This window comes from Antennarius striatus, chromosome 12, assembly GCF_040054535.1.
Source record: "Antennarius striatus isolate MH-2024 chromosome 12, ASM4005453v1, whole genome shotgun sequence".
NCBI classification, from domain to species: Eukaryota; Metazoa; Chordata; class Actinopteri; order Lophiiformes; family Antennariidae; genus Antennarius; species Antennarius striatus.
Window position 1 is genome coordinate 10,535,142 of NC_090787.1, and position 22,187 is coordinate 10,557,328.

Below are 22,187 nucleotides of genomic sequence, written 5' to 3' on the forward strand. Positions count from 1 at the left end.
TAGTTTGAACAAAAGACATGTTTAAAACCATATTCAGAGGGACTGTGTTCAGTGTTATATCAAGAGTTGTCCCTGAATAAAAAATAATTTATTTGAATAACAGATTCAGGGTTTGAACACTTATAATGTGTTGATTTTAAAATGAGGGGTTTCTACAAATGTATGCTATCATGCAGTTTATTTTTACATCTACGGTAGGGTAGTATTGGGACAATACATAGTTGTGAACATTTCAGGGAACATTTTGTCGATGACTTTCCAGGAAATAACTCCTTAAACATAAAAAGCAAAAAAAAACAAAACCCAGCCCTTTGTCATTGTCCTAACTGACTAATAAGGGTCTGTCCCATTAAAGTTATATTTGAGTGTATTTATTATAACATCATGTCCATCACAATATCACAACACTGATTCAGCAACCTATCCCGTATTGTAATCTCCTTTAAGTAACAAGTTTCTGCTACTATCAAACAAATCTACTGACAGGTTTATCCAGCTGTGCAGCTTTACTTCAATCTCCTTTCAACTGACATCATAAGACATTTCACTGTAAAGCCCACAAAGCACATAACAATGTTGCTCTATTATAATAAGTGTATATATATTAGGTCCTGTATATTCCCTCTCCACTATACTGTACGTATTTTATTTTACTAGTTTCTGCTGCCATAATATCATTCTGTCGCTTTAAGTCTTTGACAGACACATCCATGCAATTTAATTTCTCCGCCGCAAACAAAGGTCAATAAAAGTGTTTTGCTCAATATAGCATGTAACCTTGAACAGTGTCATAGTTCACTTCAGCTCGACAAGTCAGAACATATCAATATATGATATATGGTTATGAAACTGCGAGCACATTGTTGGTTCTCATTGGCAGGAACAGAATATGAATGTGCTTCTGTGTGACTGTTGATTGTCGAACACTGTCCTCCCCACCTATCTGCCCCACCTATGTTTGTGTCACTGAACACTAACACACTAACACAGACAAACTGTGCTACTAATGTGATAAAAGCAGGCCTGTCCCTGTAGCTTGGAGCTGGGTAATTAAGGGGCAAAAGGCTGATGTGCTTTAGGCCCAGGAGAGGTAGCTGGCCTTGTACTTATTATGCTGAATTAAAATGCGTAGGTGAAGCTACTGACCAAGAACAGGAAATGACAGGCTTATCTGCCACCTCACCTCTGAATCCAAATGAAGGGATGGATGTTTGATTTCTGACTGAAGAACACTCAGAAATACCAAACATCTTAATATCATCATCAAATCGACCAGCATAGACCTCAATTATTCAGACTGAGTTCTGCTCCACTAATATATGACTTATGAGAAGACAACATTTCTTCCATCTGGTGCACCGACTACAGATTCCTTTTGTATTTGTCACTGATTAACAACCATGTAGAGGTAACTGGTCCATTTGGTCCAATGTGCATGTGCTCGATATTCCTGTGCTTCTAATTTTTCCTGTATTATTCATAAGTTCTAGAAATACACTCCATGCAGGGGTTGTGTATGAAGGAGTGGCTGTGTGTGAGTGCACAGTCCTTGGTCATCTGTAGGGAAACACATTCAAACCCAAACAACATGGCAAAGCTCTGCAGTAGTGCTAGAGGTGGGCTTGTATCCTCTTGGTCCATGTAGAAGAAACCCTCAGGTGCTATTCTAAGTAATATGATGCTGTCTTATGGATCCGCTCCGGTGCAGGTGTGTTCATGTCCATCAGTTATACAGTTGTTTCGATTTTCTCAATGATCTCTATCATGGACTTGGATGGGGACAGCAGAGAACAGTCATCCTGATCCCAGAGGCTGCTCGGGCTGGAGTTCCCATCTGTGCTCAACTCGTCGTCCTCCTCCTCGGTCTCTTCCTCACAGGACTCCAGGTAGTGCAGACCTAAGGCGTTGATGCCAGAGTCCTCAGAGCTGGACGGAGAGGAGCAGTGGTCCATTTTGGGACCTTTTACCTTATCCACCAAGATGGGATGTTTCTGTTCATTGCATGCCTGCTGAACTGGTTGCACAAGTGGTGGTGCAGGTGGTTGTTGGGTCGGCGGAGTGGGCTTGATAGCTTGAGTGGGATTTGGCGGCGTCTGGGGTGTAAAGACGGCATGGGGTGGAGGGGTAGGAGCATGAGGCGGTTCTGGTAAGGGAGGTGGGGGTCGCTGCACGTAGCACATCTTTCCATTAATGCGTTTGACAATGTAGTCGTCCACGAACAGATCAGCGATGACGCAGTACTTGGGGGACTCCAGGTGAGGTGGGGACTGGAAACAGGGGGCGAGTTTAAGGAAGCGTTCAGCCAGAGAGAGGGAAAGGTCAATGGTGTTGCTGTACTCCGCACCAGCAGGGGGCACCGCTGTGCTGGGCAGCTGGCACACGTTGGTCATGGGTTGGTACACGTACTTACCTAAAGGGAAAAAAGAAAGACATCGAAAATCAATCTACAGGTACATAGTTTTGACATTACGGCATGTGGAAGCAGCATGCTAGGGAGAATCCCAAATCTTTTTTTTTTTCATTCTAAGCTGTTGTGAACAATATATTTACATTAAGACCAGATGAAATGACAGTATGGATGTGACTATGTGTAGGCGTTGTGACAGATCCAAGGAGAAATATCACCCATCGCTGCCATTCCCCTCAAATCTAACGTAGCATCCTTAGGCTCATTAGCTTTAGTTTCAGCATCTTCATTTTTTGGTCCTCACTGCTGTCACACGCATCAGCTGACAATGACAGAGCTACGATTAACCCTCGGTGTGCTGCCTGGGCAGCCCCAAACATTAGGCACAGTTATAGAGCAGAGCTTGAGAGGAGGAGCTGGTGGGTGACTTACAGAAAAGCTGAAAGAAGATTGAAAGGGTTCAAACAGTCAGGGATGAGGTGGGCTTTGAGCTAGAAGGCGATGAGGCCTTCTTGAAGATTTGACAGTAAGAGGATATCAACCATGGGCCAGAAGTTTGTCATGATATCAGGGTTCAGTCAGAGGTTTTTGAGGATGAAGGTAACAATTTAAGTTTGACTTTTTGGAGGACAGAACCGGAACTGAAGTAAGAATTCATGTTTCTTTATAGACTTAGTCGATATTTGGGCGACAGTCCTCGACGAGAAAGGGTGAATGTCAAGGACATTATAATAGTTCTACACAAACCTTTTTTGAGCCTTTACATGTCTTTTTAACCACATTTATTATAATCAACATCAATATGAACCTTTTTCCATTGAAGTCACTGCCACTCCCCTTTGTTCATGAAGCTAGCAGAACATTATTAACGTTGGATAAACACATTTTTGTCAGCCTTTCCAGTGGACTCTATTTTGCTACAGAGAGTGAATAATGCATCTGTGGTAACCTATCATCTGTCCTTCCTTAGAGGCTGCAGCAATTTTCACATCACAAAGCATTTCATGCAGCCAAAGGCAAAAATATCTGCCAAGCCACCATCTGAGGTGGTTCTGCAGCGGCAGTGTGTCACACTTTAGATTTAAGGACATGAAAGCCAGTGAAGCAATCAGTTTTGACCTTTAGGAACTGATGCAAGACTTAATTTAAAAAAAGGAAACAACAACTAGGATAAGGTCACACCATGAAATGCATGTCAGAAATCATGATGTGATGCTGACTAACAAGGATAACGTGCCCGGGATGACATAAATCTTTGATTAGATAAAGACCGTGAGTGTGTTCCAGAAAGTGGTCGCATTTGTGCGATTCCACGTGAGTGATGCCTCCCATTTTGGAAAATGCCTACACTAGTGGTGGTTGTGCAAAATGACTGCACCCAAATGTTACTCATTGTGTGCAGCCCACTGCCTCCAACTCTGAGCTGCGCTGCCTGAATAAGTGTGGCTCAGATGTGTGTTTAACAGACTCCCTCGAGAGACACGAACTACAGAAGATGACAGGCCTACGCATCACATCTCTCACTCCAGCCCTGTCTTTTGTTTCACCGGCTGGGGTAGACGTTCAATCGAATCTATGCCCTCATTACAATGAACTGATTTAGAGACTGTTTTGCATTTCTGAATGGACAAAGAGTTTTTATTGAGATGAGACCGTAAAGTTGAGGTTAATCGGCTGAACGTTCACGTTCCATAAGAAAAGCTAAATTCGCCGACAAGCTCTTTAGTAAAGGAAGAAAAGAAATCGTCCACCCATGAAAAGAGATTAAAGAGGCCTTGTCTCCAGCTGTATTGACACAAAACACAGGAGACATTGTCAATACAGACAAAAGAGAGAATATTAGCCATCCTATGTTTAATGAGAGGAACCCAATGGCCCATGTTCAGCCTGAGATGAGCGCATTCAGCCAGAATAGCTGCAACAAAGAGCTAAAACCCTCATTGGTGACTTGGTGATCTTACATATAACATCTAAATGCATTCATCCATCTGGAGTTTTGATAAACCATGAGCAATAAAGGAGGACAAACACCAGGAGCTAATGCTATATAAACATGGCCGTCTTCAGCAGCCGTGTGGAGGGAATTCAGAATGCAAAATTAGTTTACATCAGATTATAAAAAGCTTCAGAAGAGGACTTGTCATCTGTCAGCTCAGTAATATTTAGTCTGTTTTCGTGGCTCAAATCAACAGTTCATTGGAAACTATTGTGAAAATTAAATAATCAAAGTATTTCAAGTTTTTACCTTTCCAGACATGCAGATGATATATTTAACTGTTTATCACATTAAAATTCAATATTTGGACTTTTTCCTGACATATTACACAAAATAAGAAATAGTCAACATAATTTAAGAAAATAATCATTAATTATCACTGAATCAGGTATTGAAAACACTAGTCTGCCCCTTAATTTTGATGTGGTATGTTTGTTGAGGCTGTGGTGACAAAAAACAAAGCAGTAAACTTGTGGCACAAAGTTAAAAATGAAGAAACACAACCCAACGTCACACTGAATTACTCAAAGTATAAATACAGGAACACAGACAGCTCAGTGACTGCTGACACATCAACACCCCTTGTACTGGAAAGGGTAGAAGTGGCCTGTGAAAAACAACAAGGAAGCAGGGGAGCTGTTTATTTTAGGACAACAATGATAACATTTGAATTAATGAGCAGCAAACAGACAAATGGTTTCTTTGCAGCTAAAGGTGTTGATCTTCCTCTCCAGTCCTATACTCTTGGCGTTCCTCTTCTCTCTCTTCCTACAAACACACTTTCCTCCTCTCCTTCTTCGACCAACAGTAGTCTACCGGCACCCTGTAGGTGAACAGCACCAATGGCGGTCGTTGTTAACCCGGGCCTCGACCGATCCGGTATGGAAGTCATAGATTTGATTCGCATGTTTGATTTGGCAAAAGTTTTACATCAGATGCCCTTCCTGACACAACCCTCTGTATTTATCTGGGCTTGGGACCGGCACAAGACGACACTGGCTTGAGCCCTTTTTGCGGCTATATTTGCCCTCTTGCGGCAACATTTGCCCTCTACATGTTGATGACTTTCTTTATTTGTACTGCATGTTTCAGAGGTTTTTTAGGGGGGAGAATAAATGCATGCAGCATGATGCAAGGAGTAATGATGCATGAGCATTTTAAATTCCTGTCAAAATAAAGGTTTGTATGAAATATCTAAGCATTTCCACAGGACACGTTATTGTTCAGACAGCTCACAAAGTACAGAGTTGACGGAGGTTGAACATCTCAGTGTTTGTAATATTCAGTTGTTACCTATTAAGTACGAGCAACTGTGAGTTTGTATTTCCATACACAACAAAGGGCAGAAGCATTCCAAAAGAAAACTAACTCAATCCTCCATTCTCCTATATACGGTATGTTTTAATTTTAGGGTATGATGACAGTTGTTCTTCAAAAGAATGAAGCTTTTGCCAAATTTTCATTTGTTCAAAATAAACAAATTCAAATCCTAGAAAAAGATCAAAACCAACAATGTGTTGGTTCGTCTCTCAGAACTGTCTGAGACACTCACTCTGCCTGTGGCACTAAACCAGACATCCAATGGTTTTAACTAAACATCTTAATAACTAAAAGTGGGTCACAAAAAAAAAAAAGCTGAATCATTTTCTAAAACAGCAGGGCATTGCAGTTTGAAGGAAATGGTGCATTTGTAGGAGTTGGTTTTCCATGGATTAGTACATGTAGTGGGCTGAGAATTTAAATGTGGGATTTAATGAGTGGCCATGTTTGTGGTAATGAAGGATCACATGTAAAATAATTGATTTTAGACAGAAATAAAAGTCTGTGTCGCGGATGAATTGAATGAAGCCCAAAATGAAGCCTGGCTGCACAAAAGACAACTTATTTATCCAACGTACGCTCAAGTCATTGTTAGTTTTACAATGGTAGTCCAAATGTAGAATATCACATATTCTTTATTTTAGTGAGGAAAGACACAAAAACAGCTGCTGTTGATGTATCTTAAATTCCTTGTTTTTCTTTTTATGCAGTGCATTTTTTTTTTTACAGATAACTGGACACGCATGTCAAAAGAGATTTGCAGCCCTGCGACAGTGTAAGGAAGATTGGTTCAAATGAAGCATCATCTGCAGACATAAGAGTTTTGACTCTGTGTTTCACAATCAGAAATAGGAGATTCTCTGCAGACCCACAATTTTACAACGACATAATCATGAGACAAGTACGCTACAGTGGAAACATAGGACCGGCATTTCCATACTTTAAAAAAATGCCTCTAAGCTGGAAATCTCTCATGGTGTTATCAGCAAGTGTCGGCAAAAGCAACAGGTTCACTGAGGACAGATGAACAGCATTCTGGAGGAAGAAGGAATGCTAATGAGGTTGTCAAAAGGGCAAATAACCGTTCTTGATTTCAACATTTTAATCAAGGATTTAGGATCTCTGCACTTACAAAGCAGCGGGGTGACTCTGCTCGCTTTTAGAGATAATGAAGGATCTTTGCTGGTAGCAATAAAATAAAGGCATCCTAAGAGAAAAAATATCTATGAAGTGGGAACATTAGAATAATTATTTTCATTAGATACAAATAAGTGCAACAATGTGACTGATTTTTACAGTAATTTTATAAACTAAAGTAAAATCTTCTTTGGCTTTTCCCTTCAGGGGTCGCCACAGCGAATCAGTTGCCTCCATCTAACCCTATCTTCTGCATCCTCTTCTCTCACACCAACTACCTTCATGTCCTCTTTCACTACGTCCATAAACCTCCTCTTTGGTCATCTGAGCTGACAAAGTCTCTTGGATGAGAGGCGAAACGTTTTCAAAAAACGATCAAGTGGATTGATTTAAACAGCGTCGGATATTTATCTTATTATTTACGGTAATGTAAACGTTTATGACCCTCCCCATACTGATATTAAACCACCTTCTATCTGTATTACCTTTTCCCACACTCTTATGGACTGTTTAAAGCACTTTTGTGTCTTATGTAAGTCCGAGACTCACGAAACCGAGCGCACTTCCGGATGCTGTCAGCCAATAGAATGCGTGTACGATATCACGTGACTGCCTACCAAAAATCCACAATTAAGTGAAGCTGTGAGCTTCCATATGCGAATGCGTGAGGGTGCACTCTAATCTAAAATAAATTAATGGGGGAAATTAAGCGTTCAAGTTATTCAGAAGACAGAAGAAAAACAGACAGCTAAACCCTGGGTAACAACACATTTTAATTTTAATTTAATTTCACCTTTATTTAACCAGTTAAGTCAGTTGAGTACTAGTTCTCCTTTACCACAACCTGGCCAGATTGCATTCTGTAGGAAGAAGTGGAGGAGTACGGTACATTAAAGACAAGCAACTCCTTTACTCCCTGACTCCATCTTGAACGCTTTCTCTACTCTCTAAAGGTGAATGTGGAAGGTCAACAACTGCTCAGTCCCCATAGATGTGTGGTATAGTGAGCTTCAACATCACACAGACCAATTACAGCTCTACTGTCAGGCTGCATGAGAAGGAAATACTTGAGAGATTCAGGTTTATCGTCAACAAATTTTTGAAAGCAAATGGGGAAAGGATTATACGTATATCATTTTAATGTTGGATTATATTTAGGCCTCAGCAGAAAGTGAGTCATCAACAACCCCCCATCCCAGATTTTTTTTATGTTGAGGAAGCCAGCAGCATTTGTGTCCTGGCTGAACAGATCTACTGTAAAAGCGACACACCTGTTCTAAGCAGCATGTTGGTGAAGCCAGGTGAGCAAAAGCAATTACTTTAGCAGATAGTTATCATTTATCAGCAGCAGCAGCAGCAGCAGCAGCTGCAGCCTCTCGCCTGTGGATACAGTCTGCTCACACGTCCGCTGGTATCCAGTTCACATCTGTCCAACAAAGGGGCTTCAGAGACGAAAATAAAAGTTTCAGATATCAGGGAAGGGGGATGTTCTGAGCAGCATCGCATGATGTGATTTCCTGTTTCCTGTCCCGTGCCTGCAGAGAGAGGGCTGTTCCAGTTTAATGGCCATATTTAGCTCCACTGTTTAGTCTGTCACCATAGTGAAAAATACCAAACCCTCTGACTGGTGCTAGAGAACATTATGTTTAGTAAGGGCCTTAACGGAGAGCAGATTTATTTAATGCAGTACTCCGATGAAAAATATTTTTAAATGGGTCACTTTAATCATTCATCCTGTCAGTACTGGTTTACAGAGTAAAAGATGGAAAGTCCACACTCCTAGATTACTGGAATGATTTTACTTCTTAAAAAATCAGGAGATTTTTCTGTTTAAATACAGTGAAATATTCCACTTGTGATTAACACAACTAATCCATAATTCTCAGGGTACGAGGGCATCAGGTTCTGCCTTTTAATCCAGCTGAGGGGCATAGTATAAACGAACTGTCACAGCTGCTTACCAACGCTCCATTGACCTTCAGTATCATTTAACCAGGTACGTATATGGACATGCATTCATGTCACGGCTAGAAAATCGTGTTACTTTAACATTAACGACATTCTACGGTAAACCAGTGTGACAGAAAGTCATCATTCACAACATCAGAACCCAGAGACAGGCGAGAGGGATTACAGTGTTCGGAAGTGTTTCTTTGCTGAGCTGTCATGAGGGATTGTAACACAAACAGGGAATGTGGTACTGAATTATATCAGGCATGGAAAAAGCATCCGTGACTGAATGCTACCAAAATATTTCAGACTTCCTTATTACTGACATGATCTGTGCATCATTCCATGCTTATGTTGCTGCTAATGTTGTGCGTGTATTTATATGTCAATGCATGTAATTTATGTATATGTATGAATGTGTATGTGTATATATACAATATGTATTACGTATACTTTGTTTTTCCTAATTCATCTTGCTGGGTTTTCCCTTGGGAGTGCTGAATTATGGAGATTGAGAAGATGCTCAAATACACAGACGTTACTACAAGAGCTCTGACAAATGATGAAGCAGCTCATTTGTCTTTAAAGCTTTACAGAAAGTCCTGAGGTAATTTGTTGCTGCTCTGTCACTTGTGTCACAGTGGTCGAAGTATTTCAATTCCAAATAAGAACAGTCAGTCAAAAACAGCGCCCCTCCTCTGACCTCTGCTGACAATGTAGTGATCCTTTAATATTTACTGAAGCTTTTTCTGATGCAGCACTGCAGTACATTTTGAATTAAATCAATCAACAGAATAGAGCTTTGCCCAGTAAGCCTCTGTGTTTCACTTCAGGACATAGTTGAACATTCCAGGTGGGCAATGTGATGGATGAGATGGAAACGTTAGACAGTACGATGCAACTTCCTCACATCTGTTCAAGGTCTGGATCTCGTATGAGGAGATAATGGGGCACAATCAGAACTCTAATAGAGTCTTCACTGCTCTACCTGGTAATTGTAATCAGTTGGCAGAGAATAAAGAGAGAGAGAAACATAATCAGTCCAGGTGGTTCCAGTGTTGCTGTGAGCAAAAGCTCTCATCACACGTGACATCATTGACAGTGACACTAAACATGGTTAATTACCACTAATGACAGGCTTGGACTGATGTCACCAGCTGAGAACACTGCCTCCATCCTTACATCCAATTTCAGCTTTCCCCGTTTTCTCAGCCAAAGGATTACCAAAGCTACAATCATGTAGAAATGCTGGAAGGTCGTCAAAGGGACGAGATAATTTTCTTGCTGGAGTCTGCAAAGATGATTGGCATTGTCGGAGAGCAGAAACCAGAGGGAACAACCTTGGGATGTTGTGTTTTCTGAGGTGAAGACAGGAAGGGAGTCAGAGCTAATCACCTCACACTGGTTAACAGGTGAGATAATGGAAACAATTTGTGTTTGACAATTTAAATGCTGAGCTATGTCTTCCTGCACTTTGAGATTTGGGATTTATTTGCCCAGAAACCTATTAAAGTTATAATTAAAAAGGCATGCTAGCAACACTCCCTGTGGTGAATGCACAATTATCAGCTTCAGAACAATTTTGCACTCCAGGCGGCAGTTATGGGCACGTTCCAAATAAAAATGTGACCAGATAAGAGTACCAATTTTACATCATTTCACTCCCGCTTTAATACGTCGTCTTGTCATCGGAATGGAGGATGTGGGCAGGGGCTGGTGCATGCACAAACTTGCATACTTTTCTCACTGGGAGCTGTGGATTTGCCTGACTCAGCAATATAAACTGGTTTATTCTCACTGTGGTGCATGGCTGTTCTGCAAAGGAAACAAGACCATAATGGTGGAAAGAGATGTGAAGGTGAAACATCCTAATAGGATTTAGCTGGTTCTTTCTTCTGTACCATAAAATGCCTGTACTGAATGGCTAAAACCTCCATTGTTCAACATATTTTCAGTTATAGTGATGAACATTTTAAAGGAAGAGAGCGCCATAAAGTTCACAAATGATGCAACACTATATACGCTTCCCTGAGACAGGATAATCCTGGATGTGACATAATAAATACTGGAAAGGATTCTGAATTTTTCTGCCACATCAGATATTTGAAATCTCCTGGCTCAATCCGGATGGAGGCAGACATCTAAATCCAATGATTACACAGCAAAGATTACATTTGACTTGTGGAGTTGCACACTATAAGCCCCGACTTCCTGGTGCAGAATGGCCGGCTGATTGTGTTTTACACTGATCTGAGGATTTTCAGGGCAGCCAGTGATGGGATAAATTAGGGCAGCACAAAGAGACGGACATCCTGTCAAGGCCAAGCAACACTATTGTGATTGTGTGCTGGTGACAAGGTGTCAGGCTGAGGAAGGTTCAAATGGAGGGGAGGTGTCTGAGGTACAGTGGAGGTGAAAATGTCACTTGACACTCTTAAAAGTGAAAAGGAAAATATCTGTTTGTGTGCTGCTTTCACTCAGGTTCCCAGTAGGAAATATGAATGAGATTGAGCTTGATTGATATTGTGGTGGTATCACTGAATTCAGCTCACAGTGTATAGTCCCTGCTTTAAAGATCTTGTAAATGTTACTAACTGACAATAACATGAGAAGATCACAAGAAAAAAACATGGTAATAAAACTTCTCAGTCCCTCCTGAATCCATCTGCAGAAATACTTCCTACAGCAGATATAAAATCTTTGTGTCACAAATAAATATTTTATGACATAGGATAAATAATTTACTAAAAGAGCTGGGCACTGTCATCTGAAGCAAACATTACTCAAACAGGAATAAATACTGCCTCTGATGGAGACTACGTAGTTTCAATTTTAATTGGACTGGCATTTAGGATGTGTGATTGACTTATAAATAAACAACACTGCTCATGTTTATCACAATGAAGAAAAGATGTGTACTAAAAATGTTCTAAGAAAACAGAGAATTACTTAAAAATAGGACAATTTCTTTGCTGGCTTTTTTTTTAAAGTGATTTTTTTTGACGGTGAGGAAAAAGTTTGAGACCATTTCTGAAGCCTTATCATTGAAAGCTGAAATGCAAGCGATGACTCATCTTTACGATGTCTCGACAGCTTGAGGATAAGGAACGCTGAGGGGGCATTTAATTACAGTAAATGAATATGAGTGTTGTCGAATTTTTATCTGTGAATTTTTTAAAAAATGATTTCACATCAAGTACATGTAGTGTATGTTGCCATGTTTGTTGAAACTAAATGAAAGACAAGAGATTCACATCCTGAAATGCATATAAAATGATGATAATAATAATAATAATAATAATAATATTGTGCCCTCAATTGTTTCAGCGCCAACATCGCCATGTGCGCATGCGCATCGCAGGATATCGTGATGTCATGTTCACAAAGAAATCACACAACGATTGTGTTTGTCTCTGAAAACTTAACAGAGCCGTCGCCTGCTTGTTTCTGCAGTGCAGGTATTCAGTGAAGTATATTTAGTTGTAACTTTATCGTTAAGTTTAATGCATGAATTTTATTTTAAAACTTATCATCTTAAATATGATCATTTGTAGGAAAGAAAAACTTGTTCATCATTGAAGTTCATTGTCAAAGAAGGATGTATAAGTTGTAAGAAGGAAATCCCTGCAAATGTCCGTGTCTCAATAAAGATGGGTATAAATAAATGAAATAAACCCAAATCCTTTTGAATGACGCAGACTCTGAAGCAGCTCTTCTGGGTTGTTGCTGCCTTTCTGGTTCAGACTAGGTTCTATTTGATGTTTGAAGGTGTAACTCAAGAACAAACGTGACCATGACTCTAACCTGGATATTAATGCGATGAATACCAACAAGACTACCCGCTCCAGAAAAAAAAAAAAAAAAGCATCTGAGATGGTCTGAAAAGCTGCTGTTACGGGCATTTGTTCCCTATAGTGTCTCATAATAAAAAGATCATAACATTTATGATATCTAATTATTAATAACGAATGAGTCTCTTATTAAGAACGCAATGGCATAAGCGTGTAAGACGACGTCTCCATTCACAGCATGTTTCCATCATAGAGACGGTGAGCTCAAGCTTTCTGGTACTGATCCATGCAGAGGAAACTTACAGTGACACCAGCCCAAGTGGCAGCACCAGTGCAGTTTGAAGCACTTCCCGTGGCTGTGCGTGGCGCAGATGGAGAGTCCATCACACGGCAGGAAGTCTGGTCTCCCCGCGCAGCTCTTGGCCAGAGCCTGCGCCTGGTCCAACTTCTTGCTCTTCGGACACTTCTGTGCTCCAGAGGCGGCCATGCCAACATTTCCCGGATCCAAACACACGCAGGTTGCGTCTGAGAGAACTACCACATAAACGTGAGCGACCGAGCCGAGGTTTTACGCTTCACGAACCCTTGAAGCTTTTCAGCTGGAAGACGAACGCAGTGGGGGGGTTAAAAAAAAAAAAGAGGCGATGCCGGATCTCTGATTCCAGAACAGCTGGGTAACCTCTGACGCAGAAGCTCGAAACTTATCCCTTAAAAGTGGAGGAACGTGGATCGGTTGAGGATAGTGTCACATTAAATGTCTCCCACGGTCGTGATCCACACATCTCTCCATCCTCCAGTCGCGGAAGCCCCTTTCTGCGCGTCGGTGACGCGCGTACGGAACAACGGCGCGCATCTGAACTTCACCACACAACGGGAGGAGTCCAGTAAAACAAAGACAGCTGCTTTACGCGCTTAAAACACACCCAGGCTTCCATCGAGCTAAACAAACTTCAAGACAGCGGGCTTTTAATCTGGAATGGTTCACTTTAATAAGTCACAAAAATATTCAGAAAACAGAAGGAATTCTCTGAAGGGCTGTGATGTGTGTGTTAGTCACATGAATGTGTAAATCAAGACTGTTCGCTGGTGAATAAATGTACCACCAACCAATCAAAGGATCAGAGATACTGTAGTAGACAAAATGGAGAATCAGATTGTATAATCCAGCTGCTCATGGAGGAGCCTTTATCCGCTAGGTGGCGACCCCAACATCTGCTCACTGATGGGGGTGAGATTTCTTTGGGACCGAGCCATTGATTTACACAAAAGCAGTTTAGCGTCGTGCGTCTGTCTCAGCTGGTCAGCAGGAAGCAGAGCCGTGACTCCCGGTAGGGTAGGAGTTGTGATCCGGCTCTGGACGAGACGTGTACATTAAATACCACCGAGGTTTAGAATAAAAAACAACCCTGGAACAAACGCACTGTTTACAGACATAGATCGATGAATGAGGGTGTGATGAGTAGGTATTGATTCATAATTGTAGATTAGATCTTTACTGTATTACATATTATGGTATAAAAGTGCACCGGAATGTCCCATAGATATGGATATAAAAATATACAACCAACACATGTTTAGTTCTTCTGTGCAAATAAGACTTATGAATTCTAAGGAGTGAACAGCAGATTAAAGATTTAAGATCCCTTTGTTAGTCCCCGTAGGAATTATTTTTCCACACGTTCGTAATCATTTCACACACACACACACACACACACACACACTGTTGGTTGTTTTCACAAAAATCACAGCAAGGTATTCAGATAATTTCATTAAAGCTTTTTTTTTAATGCAACAATGCATTTCAATGCCAGCATAGTGTTTTTATCAAATTTGATCATTTTATTCTGATACAACAGCTGTAACAAAATTAAATAATACTCAAATCAATATTTTGCAAGTTTAATTAACACCTTTTGTACAGCATCAGCAAAAACTATCAGCCTCATCAAGACAAGACTTATTGATCTATTCATTCATTTACCTGGTTTTTAGTGGTTGTTTGTAGCCCGTCTCTTACCCAGTGTCAGCTGGGTAGGAAGATTCAGACTATTGTTGTAGAAAATCAATGAAGAGGTATAATTGTATGTACTATGCTTGCACTTCAATATTGGCTCAATCAGTAATATGATTACTACATACAGTCCAACAGAGCCCAACCACATCATAATCACAGTGTAAGAAAATGCTCACACAATCAGTCTTTATAGATGTACAATCATCCAGGTCAGGGAGGATCTCTAAACTGAAGGAGCCTCTTGGATAAGAGGCAAAATATCTTCAAGCTTTTCCTGGTTGATTTTATTAACACAGAGATCGCTCACACAGTAAGTACAGTTCATTTCTATTTTCACATTTTTATGTCGGTGTAGGATTTGAAAGGAAACGCAGAGACTAAAGCATTTTTAAAATATATTTAAAGATGGCTGTGGAGTTTGTGGATGACTTCACTCCACTTGTGGACCGGTGGGCTGCCGCTGGCCACCAGCCTCCTGAGGAGGTTGCAGGGCTGCAGGTGGGGTATATCAGGGTGAGCCTGATAGTAGTACTCAAGCCTTTCCAGGACCTTGGGCAGCCCTACCATGCTGGCGTAGAACATAGGACCCCCACGGTGTCTGGGCCAACTATAGCCGAAAACGTAGATGACATCAATGTCTTCGGGTTTTGCAGCGATCCTGTCCTCCAGGATGCGGAAGCCCTCGTTGATCAGAGCGTAGAGGCAGCGCTCCAACACCTCCTGCTGGTCGATGGGTCGCGCCACCAGACCACGCTGGACCCGATAATCCTCCAGAAAGCTGTGCACCCAGGGGTCGGATTTGGCAACCCGACCACCAGGTTTGTCATACCGATACCACCCCCGGCCTGTTTTTTCACCGAAGCGCCCCTGCTCACAGAGCAGGTCCCCCAGTGGGCTGTACCTGCAGCCTCCTCGGACTCTCGGTGCCTGTCCAGCTTCCGACCCGCGCTTTGCCAGCCTTTCCTCCTTCCTTACTTTCCAGCCCACGTCAAGCCCAGCCAGGTCAGACATCCTGAACAGACCCATGGCAAAACCGAACTCTTCTAACGCTCGATCCACTAACTCCGGCGTGGCTCCTTCCTCCAACATGAAGAATGCTTGTTCCGTGTACGGCTTCAGCATGCGGTTCCCCACAAAGCCAGAACAGTTGCCCACAGCTACATTGACTTTGCCCATTTTCTTTCCCAACTGCATCGCGGTGGCCACAGCTTGAGGAGAGGAGCGCGGCCCGTACACCACCTCCAGCAGCTTCATGACATGGGCCGGGGAAAAGAAGTGCATCCCGACCACCAACTCCGGATTGCGGGTTTGAGAGGCCAGGTGGTCCACGTCTAGTGAAGAAGTGTTGGTGCACAGAAGGGCACCTGGTCTGCAGATGGCAGACAGCTGCTGGAAGACCTTTTTCTTCAAGGACATGTCCTCAAACACGGCTTCAATAACCAGGTCGACTTCGGCCACAGCCTGGATGTCCTTGCTGTAACTGATCCCATCAAGACGAGGAGCCACTCCACGTCTCTTCGCCCCTCGCTCCAACATTCCAGATATCGCCTGCTTTGCGTCTATCATCTGCTTCTCCTGGGTCTCCACGGCAACCACAGGAAACCCTGTCTGAGCCAGGGCCACTGCTATTCCTCTTCCCATGGTGCCAAGTCCTGCGAGGGTAAAAACAATCGTGACTACAGAAAGAATTCTCCAGTAAAACAAATGTCACAGACATTTCAGATCAAACAAAATGATGACATAAACCCAATGCTTGGATTTAAATTGTTTCTTTCAGTTTGGAAGCTTAAAAAATTCAAAAACTTGTTGTTTTAATACACAGGCTGCTTGTCGAGTTCCATCCACTCCTCCCTGCTGAGAAGGAAGTTCATCTATTAAAGGGCCGTTTCCACAAACAGCATTAATTTGGAGATTCCACACAGATAATGTGATTAATCAAAATGCTTGTGTTTACTGAAGACTCACAAATAAAAATTAAAAGACCAAATCTCCTACCGATGACAGCGACCCTGTGTACAGGAAGGGGCTTGCTTGTGTCCCAGCGAGCTCCACTGGGCATGCTCCACTTGGCAGCAGCTCTCTGAGCAAAGAAGCAGTACTGCATGGCGCGGGCCTGTTCTGAGTTCATGAGCGTGGCCATCAGCTTGCTCTCTACCTCCATGCCCTCAGCGTAAGGCATGGTGGCAGCCGCCCGAACCGCTTCAACACATTTAAATGGTGCTACGGCTCCACGGGCACTCCGACACACATTCCGCATCACCTCCTCAAACACAGCATCCAAATCCGATGGACACGGACACGGATAAGTGCTTATGCGACGGGAGTCCAGAGGCTGGCCTGAAAGAGGAACAGGAAAAGTTAGCCCAGAGGAACGACTTCTGTCTGCTTCTGTCTGATATTTTCCCCCAGTTGAATGTTTAAATTAAATTCAAATGCTAAATTTAGCTTTCTTAATTAAAATGTGCTTCCTAGCTTCCATAAGTGCCACTTCTTCCTGTCCACTTTCTCCAATTTGTTGGCTAACACTCAGTCTGGGTGTAATTGGGTAGTCAATCACTGGATGTATCTAACAAACCATTTCCATGATAACTGGAGGGGCTCTGAAATCACACCGCCCCTTAAAAACACCAAACTGAATGGAACATTTTGGAAAAGTGATTGTCTAATTTCCCACTTTGGGGATAATATTCAGAGTGAAACCATAAGAGAAGATTTGATATCAGAGTCCAGAAACGTTATCACGACATGAGATCAAGTTGTGAACAATGAGAGTGAAGGAGAAGGCCACTCTTATACACCATTGTTGAAAGCATCTTAATTCTAATTTCTGCATCTTTTGACACCATTACACCAGACAGTAGTCCGAATCCTTCGCAGCTCCACTGATTAACACTCAGCTTCAAGTCTGGGCCAGTAACTGGGTCACCATGGGCAGGCTTAAAGGGACAGAAGTATCTGAAGCATCTGATCTCATCATATCTCCTCTCAGTCCAGCAATTACTGTACATTTTGTCTGATTCATTTAAGTTTGGATGACCATATTCCAACCCAAAAGTGAATATCATTTCAGGTCACTTGAATGTACATTCAGTACAGTGTTGGGTTGTTGTGAGGCAGTGCCATGTGATTCCGGTGTGCATCAGCAGGGCTTTATTGCAGCGGTTAATCTGCAAATGGTTGATCTGTGTAGCTGGATTTGCTGTGCAGCGTGTGGAAAGCCTGGCTGTCCTGACAGATGTAGCAGGCAGATGTTTGAACCACTGGGGTAAAAAAGTTAATCACGTCACCAGCATGTGCAATGTGCATGTGCACAAGTGTATAATTTCAAGTGCATATGCTGATTTTTGTCCGAATACAGATCCCCAGCTTTGAACCCTTGTAGTGTTTCATGTATTCAACTACAGACGTGACAGACTAAATCTATTCTTTGCTGGCTGACTCATCAACCGTGCATCTCAGCGTCTAATTTAGACATGTGTGCAGCGTCTTCATTCAACAACCCTGCTAATCAAGACAAGAGAACCGGTGAAAATCTCCACAGATTTCAATCCAATCTCTTCCGATCTCCCATCTTGTATGCCGTTGGCTTCTCTGTCTGACTCACTCTAAGCCCCAGCTTTACTAACAACACTCACTTTCTCACCCACTCAAAGCCATCTTGGCAGTGTAGTGCAGAAAATAAAGCATCAGTCAAAAGCATGAGACTGCTATCATCTCTGGATTGTTAAACTTTACATGAAGCACGTATGTAATGAGACTGCTAACAGTGTAGTTTTAACAAATTAGCAGTTTTCCTTCTAAAAGTCTTAGAAAAGAGGTGTTACTGCTGTGTGAGCTACAGCAACAAAACCAGACTGGAGTGGGAGGTGTGTGTTTTAGTTCACAGTGCCAGAAAAGCTAAAACATTTTTTAAATCTTCAAGTAAACTCTGGGCATTTGGAGAAATATTATCAGCAGATTTCACTCTGTTTCTGAGACTTGGGTGAGAATTCTTATACTCTGCTCACATGTGTACTTAAAATGTTACGGCCTTGAACATTTTTAATACTTTGCATCTCACAAAGCTACAGCCTCTTGTTTTTACACTTTTAACGGGTTTATTTTCTTTGTTTTATGAACTGACTTAATTTAAAAAAAGAACCTAATGTGTAAATTATTTCGCTTTGGAGATGCTGCTTGGTGAATTCATCTTTGGGCAGAGCCAGACAAACAGCTTCCTTTTCATATTAGACTTTATGCTAAACTAAAATAATCATCTGGTGGTTGTGGATTCCTCAAAATAGCAATAAAACGCATATGAATTTGGCTGGTTTTTGAACTCCTAACAATCCACAGGTTTAAAGAAACATGTAGGAAGTGCAAATAATGGTTTTTACCCTTCAATTTTGTTTGCTCAGGCAAAGCTAAGGTTTATATCAACTTTCTAATCTTGAGCACTTCTACAGGAGTTTTAAAATGCTAAGAACTTCATTGCTGTCATGAAGAATCTTCCTTACTAATACAACAGTGGAATAATTAAACTGTTGAGTTTTTCAGTTGAGCTTCATAGTGGTGTCCATCAGCATTATAGACTTGTAGCAAACCTGAATGGGGTACTCCTTACACAGATTGAGAAATAATTCCTTGTTATCTGCAGAAACGAGGCACCTTTATGTTCTCCATTCAATGGCTAAATGAGATAGATTCCCACATTAGGGGAATTCTTTTCCTCTTAAATGACTGGCAAAGACCCATTATTAATATTCTAAGAAAGTTTGTCCCTTTTCGCCCTTCTGAATAATACAGCAAAAGCAGTGAAGACATCAGAGCACATCTGACAGAGACATGAAACATTCATGACTTCAGTGGTGGCGAGATCTGGCAGCTTTCTTTGCTTTCTCAACCTGCAGCTCGACACTTCTTGATGTCGGACTTGCCCAAAATAGCTGTTCTGAGAGGAATTTCTCCTCCTTCCACGAGAAAGATTTTCACACCAAGGAGATGTGGGTTGATTTCATGGCAGTGGGAACATTGTGCTATCTCCTTCCTTGTGACTCACCTGCAACTCTCTGCGAAAACCTCATTGCTGAAACGATAATGTTGTGATCAATGACCTGATCTACTAGTCCAAGTTGCAGGGCCTCAGCAGCGGTCACATGGCGGCCTGTGGTAGACACAAGGCGAATCAAAGATCTGTATGATTGACATGTGATATTTAGGCTGAGACATTCCAACAACAAATTCACCTATTTGAATCTGACATCAAATAAATGCAAAATATCCCCCAAAGAAAAGAAAAATAAATTGCAAAACAGTTTGTCAGATTTTGCCGTTGAATATTTCAGTTCAAAATAAAGTGATACCGACCTCTGCTGGACATCACCTGAACTACGGTTTTAACTGTGAACTAATTAGAACTACAGTATAATACAGTATAATATAATATAATATAATATAATATAATATAATATAATATAATATAATATAATATAATATAATCAGATTCTTCTTTTCCTTTTGGCTTATCACATTGTGCTTACACGCAAAACAGATGTGCATTAAGAAGCAGACCAGTAGAAAACCAGACCAGCCTCTATAGTGACGTCTACATATTTATCAATACTTTCCTGCAGCTGCTTTGGCTCTTTAAAGACAATTAAAACTTCTACCCTATAATGTTCAGGTGAGCTTATCCCGTCTTTTCTACCTGTGGTGATGAGATTTAAGGCAGCCGGGATGCCAATGAGCCTCGGCAGACGTTGGGTTCCAGCTGCAGCGGGCAGCAGGCCTAGAGTCACCTCTGGGAGCCCAAGTCTGGCCTGAAAGGACAAAAGCAAGACATTTGATGACATGAGAGGACAGAACAGCATTGGGCTTCACAAAGAGTGATCTCCTTAAATTACAGTAATTTCCACACTATAAGGCGCACTTAAAAGCCTTTAATTTTCTAAAAAACCGACAACACTAACATTAGAGAGACAAACAGAGAAATGTTATCATGAACTAACTTTAGAGTGTGCTATTCGATAATGACAGCCCAGTGCCACCTCGAGGCCTCCACCAAACGCACTCCCCTCGATGACTGCCACCACCGGCTTATGTGAAGCCTCAATCATGTGGATGATGGGAACCAGTGGAGGCCCAGACATCTTTGTTCCAAACTCCTTAATATCTGCCCCTGTTGTAAAAAATAACACTGATGATGTTACCAGGGGTTCCAACAGAATCCAGAAACAGCATGTGGTTTCACGTGTACCTAAAATAGTACACTTAGTTCTCAAATTTTTAGCACCAAAAAGAAAAAGCTTCTTAAAAGTAAGTACATACTGAAACATATTATTTTATGTGTGAAATACAAATAGCGTGATGGATTTCTTTAGTTTCTTGCGTTGAAATGTTGATAAAATGACTGATGCAGACTCTGTGGTTAGATTAAATAGAAAATAAAATGCCCATACCTCCGCAGAATACTCCATTCTGGCCGAAGATGACCACAGACTTCACCTTTGGTTCATTGAGAGCTCTGTTCAGGGCGTCCACGATGCCCTGCCTCACGGGGGCGCTGCAGGAGAATTACACATTATTTCAGTCCTAGATACCTATTTAATTAGCCTGACCCAAGATGACAGCACTCACTGCTGCAGTTGTTTCTGCCAAATTAAAAAAAATAAAAAAAATAGAGAGATAAGTAAATTAAAATATTAAAAGACAGACTTGCATACAAACGTGTGTTAATGTTAAATCTGGTTGTTGTAGCATACAGGCAGAATAAATACCAATGACAAACAACTTACAAACTTTGAGCAAAGCATTTAACCATTAACCCTAACCCTCCTCCACTGCAGCAGCTCATTGATCAGAGCGTTTCTACTCTCATTACACATTAGAATCCTGCATTGAAATCACACAGTAGAAGAAATATACATAAGATTTATCAGTAAAATGCTATTAAAACTACCATCAGGCTTTATTATGGAACACATCGACCCCTGTCAATGTCGTCCAAGTATAACGACGTATCAACATTTGACTGCAGTAGAGTTTGTGCTGCTTGGAGTTACATTCCTTTGGTTACATTTAATGTGTCCAAACTTTGTGAAGCAACAACATTATCTACTGACAAAACTAAAGGACCTTCCACATATATCTACTGTATCACTTCTTCTCACATTGCATTTATTTCAAACAGAAAACATGAACACACATTAAGTTGTGTCACTCACCTCAGAGCATTAACGGGGGGGTTCTGGAGAGTGATCACACCCACGGATCCCAGGACACCGAACTGCGCCATGGAGGTTGTGGACCGGACCCTTCGCACCGACTTTCTGGTGCTGAAAATGAACTTTGTAATTTCACTCCTGCTGCCAAGACCACAACACCTTTCACACACTTCCTGGTCCACACACCCTCCATACACGCAGAGAGCCCCCCTCCCCCCCGAACAGAGTCCAAACAACACGTCACACTCCTTCGCTGGCGTTTACCGTCGGTTTGAGTTCGGTCCTGTTGATTACCGCCCCCTCCTGGACGAAAGCCGACAGGAAAAAAAATAGGAGTTCTGCTGAATTAATTTGGTGTTAGATTTGACAT

At 41.7% G+C, this 22,187-nt stretch overlaps 2 protein-coding genes across 2 annotated transcripts; both read right to left on the reverse strand.

Annotated features, from left to right (window-relative positions):
• Positions 1-163: 163 nt before the first annotated feature.
• On the reverse strand, positions 164-14,227 carry LOC137604800 (UPF0524 protein C3orf70 homolog B-like). Its single transcript, XM_068328877.1, has 2 exons — positions 12,905-14,227; positions 164-2,410 (listed from the first exon to the last, which is right to left on the reverse strand). The coding sequence occupies exons 1-2, from the start codon at positions 13,086-13,088 to the stop codon at positions 1,728-1,730; spliced, it is 867 nt and encodes a 288-aa protein (XP_068184978.1). The 5' UTR covers positions 13,089-14,227; the 3' UTR covers positions 164-1,727.
• A 135-nt stretch (positions 14,228-14,362) lies between these two features.
• Positions 14,363-22,049, reverse strand: ehhadh (enoyl-CoA, hydratase/3-hydroxyacyl CoA dehydrogenase). The gene is made up of 7 exons (XM_068328876.1): positions 21,818-22,049; positions 21,053-21,156; positions 20,603-20,772; positions 20,302-20,413; positions 19,654-19,758; positions 16,611-16,952; positions 14,363-16,267 (listed from the first exon to the last, which is right to left on the reverse strand). The coding sequence occupies exons 1-7, from the start codon at positions 21,886-21,888 to the stop codon at positions 15,015-15,017; spliced, it is 2,157 nt and encodes a 718-aa protein (XP_068184977.1). The 5' UTR covers positions 21,889-22,049; the 3' UTR covers positions 14,363-15,014.
• Positions 22,050-22,187: the final 138 nt, after the last annotated feature.